General features: G+C 39.5%; 2 protein-coding genes across 2 annotated transcripts; both read right to left on the bottom strand.

The window, feature by feature from the left end:
- Nucleotides 1–440: 440 nt before the first annotated feature.
- On the bottom strand, nucleotides 441–908 carry LOC107777095 (uncharacterized). The gene is made up of 2 exons (XM_016597077.1): nucleotides 864–908; nucleotides 441–761 (listed from the first exon to the last, which is right to left on the bottom strand). The coding sequence occupies exons 1-2, from the start codon at nucleotides 906–908 to the stop codon at nucleotides 441–443; spliced, it is 366 nt and encodes a 121-aa protein (XP_016452563.1).
- Nucleotides 909–2,087: 1,179 nt separating this feature from the next.
- On the bottom strand, nucleotides 2,088–2,852 carry LOC142177430 (putative mitochondrial protein AtMg00860). Its single transcript, XM_075245989.1, has one exon. It carries the CDS (start codon nucleotides 2,850–2,852, stop codon nucleotides 2,088–2,090), a length of 765 nt encoding a protein of 254 aa, XP_075102090.1.
- Between the last annotated feature and the right edge of the window lie 500 nt (nucleotides 2,853–3,352).

Below are 3,352 nucleotides of genomic sequence, written 5' to 3'. Positions count from 1 at the left end.
TCAAATGTTACAAGTGAACCAACGATTGAGAATGTAAATTCACTCTAAGAACAAAAGCTTAATCCAAAAGGCTTCTAATCTCCATTGAAGTCCAAGCTATCACCTGTAGAATCAATGGCGGTTATTAGAGAGAAGGAGAAGAGAATGAGAAGGTTAGAGACAGAGAGAAATGAAGGGAAATAACAGAATTTACCAGATCATAACTGCCCAATTTGTTAGGCCCAGTTTCTGTTATAAACTCCTTCAGTTGGCCCAAGTCCATTAGAAAGCTAATAACAAATCTAGGCCCTTTATTTTACTGAAGTATCTCCGCCGTCCACTATGTCATGTGCTTCTCACGTGATGGCTTTATTTCATTTCTCTAATTCTCTTCTTCATTTCATTTCTAGCCGACATCCAACAATACCCCTCCGATGAAAACAATGACCTTGTCCTCAAGGTCAGAGAATAGCCACAAATTCTGGAAACTTGCTCTTGAGATATCCCCAATATTTCCAAGTTGCATCCTCCGCCTTCAAATTAGCCCATTGAACTAAAACTTTGACACCCACTCCATTATTCACCTTCACCATCTTCCTTTGTAAGATTGTCACTGGTTGGACTAAGATACAACCATCCCCGTCACAGATCGGTGGTTGTTGCTGTGGGATGATGTCAGGACCTACACGCTTCTTCAACTGAGACACATGGAACACATGATGGATTTGAGATCTCGGCGGCAGCTCCAATCGGTAAGCCACTGACCCTATTCTTTGTAGGATCTTGTAAGGACCATAGAACTTAGCACTTAACTTAAGATTCTTTCTTACTGCGACTTAAGCTTGCCTATAAGGTTGAAGCTTTAGGTAAACCCAATCGCCTACCTCTAAAACTCTGTCAGATCTGTTCTTATCGACATAAAACTTCATTCTTGCTTGAGCTTAAGTGAGGTTGTCTTTAAGGATCTGCAACATCTGCTATCTTTGAGTTATCCAAGTACCCGCCGGTGTTTGAGATGGTTGGGGTAGAGACTCCAAGGGGATCTGAGGTGGGGAAAAACCATACAAAGCCTGAAAATGAGTGGTCTTTAAGGAACTGTGATAATTAGTATTGTACTATCATTCCGCTAATGGTAACCATTTCACCCACTGTTTAGGATTAGTAAACATCATAGCTCTAAGATATGCTCCTAAGCATCTATTTAATTTCTCTGTCTGCCCATCTGTTTGAGGATGGTAAGAGGTGGACATGTTCAGCTTGACCCCCATGGACTTGAATAGTCTCTACCAAAATTGGCTAGTGAACACACTGTCTCTATCTGAAATAATTGTCTTAGGTAACCCATGTAGTTTGTAAATGTCCCTCAAAAATAGATCTGCCACATCTTGTGCAGTGAAAGGATATTTGAGAGCTAGGAAATGGCCATACTTGGTAAGCTTTTCCACCACCACTAATATAGCCTTCTTGTGTCCTGAAGAAGGTAACCCTTCCACAAAGTCCATGGCTATGTCCTGCCATGGTAACTCAGGAATTGGTAAAGGTTGTAGCAACCCAGGTGTATGTATATTTTCAGTCTTCACCCTTTGGCAAGTATCACATTCTGAAACTCATTTATAGACATCAGTTCTCATATTAGGCCAATAGAAAATCATCTTCATCCTTTTGTAAGTTCCCTGTTGTCCAGAGTGTCCACCCAAGGAAGATTGGTGCATTGCTTGAAAAATCTTAGTTCTTAGGTTTGTTCCCTTTACAATGTAGATTTTTTGGTCATACCTCAAAATCCCTTGCAGTAAGGTATAATTGGGACTGCTATGGGTATTTGTTATTAGTTCAGTGATCACTTTGTGAGCATCAGAATCATGCTCATAATTGTGCTCTATCTCACTCATCTAAGTAGGCTCAGTAGTAGATAAGGCAAATAATGATGATTCTTCCTCCTGTCTCCTGGATAGTGCATTAGCCACCCTATTTTCAACACCCTTTTTATATTGGATTTCATAATCAAGTCCTAATAATTTGGTCAGACCCTTCTGTTGCAGAGTAGTGGTCACTCTTTACTCTAGTAGGAACTTTAAGCTGTGATGGTTTGTTCTTATTATAAAATGGCCTCATTGGAGATAATGTCTCCATTTATCCACAGCTGATAGTAAAGCCATGAATTCCTTCTCATATGTAGATAATCCCAAGTGTCTAGGAGCTAAAGCTTTGCTGAAAAAAGCAATAGGTCTGCCATTTTGCATTAGGACTGCCCCCATCCCTTTAAAGCAAGCATCAGTCTCAATTATGAAAGGCTTGTTGAAATCTGCCAGTGCTAGCACAGGTGCACTAGACATGGCCTGTTTAAGGTCTTGAAATGAGCTCTCAGCCTCTGAATCCCAGTGAAAACCATTTTTCCTTAACAAATTGGTTAAGGGTCTGCTTATAACCCCATAAGACCTGATGAATTTCCTATAGTATCCTGTCAAGCCCAGAAATCCCTTAAGGGCCTTAATATTTTTAGGAGTAGGCCAGAAAGCCATAGCCTCAATCTTTGAAGGATATGTCGCTAATCCTTCTCCTGTTATTATGTGCCCCAGATATTCTACCTTGGTCTGACCAAAAGGACACTTGGACAATTTAGCAAATAGTTGATCCTTCCTTAATATCTCCAGTACCTTTCTCAAATGTAGAACATGGTCTTCCATAGTAGAGTTGTATACTAGTATATCATCAAAGAACACCAACACAAATTTTCTAAGATAACCCTTAAAAACATGGTTCATAAGTGACTGAAAAGTGGCAGGAGTATTAGTCAGTCCAAAGGGCATTACCCTAAATTCATAATGTCTCAAATGTGTTCTAAAAGTAGTTTTATAAATGTCCTTTTCCCCCATCCTTATCTGATGATACCCGGCCCTTAAGTCTATTTTAGAGTATATGCATGACCCACATAAATTATCCATTAAATCATCAACTAAGGGTATAGGAAACTTGTTTTTTATAGTCATATTGTTTAGAGCTCTTAGTCAATACAAAACCTCCAACTTCCATCTTTTTTCTTGACTAATAACACAGGTGATGAAAATGGGGAATGGCTTGGCTGTATAATACCATTGTTGAGCATTTCACTCACATGTTTCTCTATTTCATTTTTTTGGAAAAACTGTATCTATAGGGTCTAATATTACAGGAATTGCATCTGATTTCAGGGGAATGGAATGACCATGGCCCCTTTTGGGAGGCAATGATGTTGGTTCCATGAATATATCTGGAAACTGCTTCAGCACCTTGTCAATAGCTGCAGGTATGAGACTTGATTCCTTCACTTCTTCTACTGAAATCATGAATAAGTGAGACCATATGGCCTGCCCTTTCTTAAGTAATTGTCTCACTC

This window comes from Nicotiana tabacum, chromosome 3, assembly GCF_000715075.1.
Source record: "Nicotiana tabacum cultivar K326 chromosome 3, ASM71507v2, whole genome shotgun sequence".
Taxonomy (NCBI): Eukaryota; Viridiplantae; Streptophyta; class Magnoliopsida; order Solanales; family Solanaceae; genus Nicotiana; species Nicotiana tabacum.
This window is presented reverse-complemented; position numbering and strand designations above follow the sequence as displayed.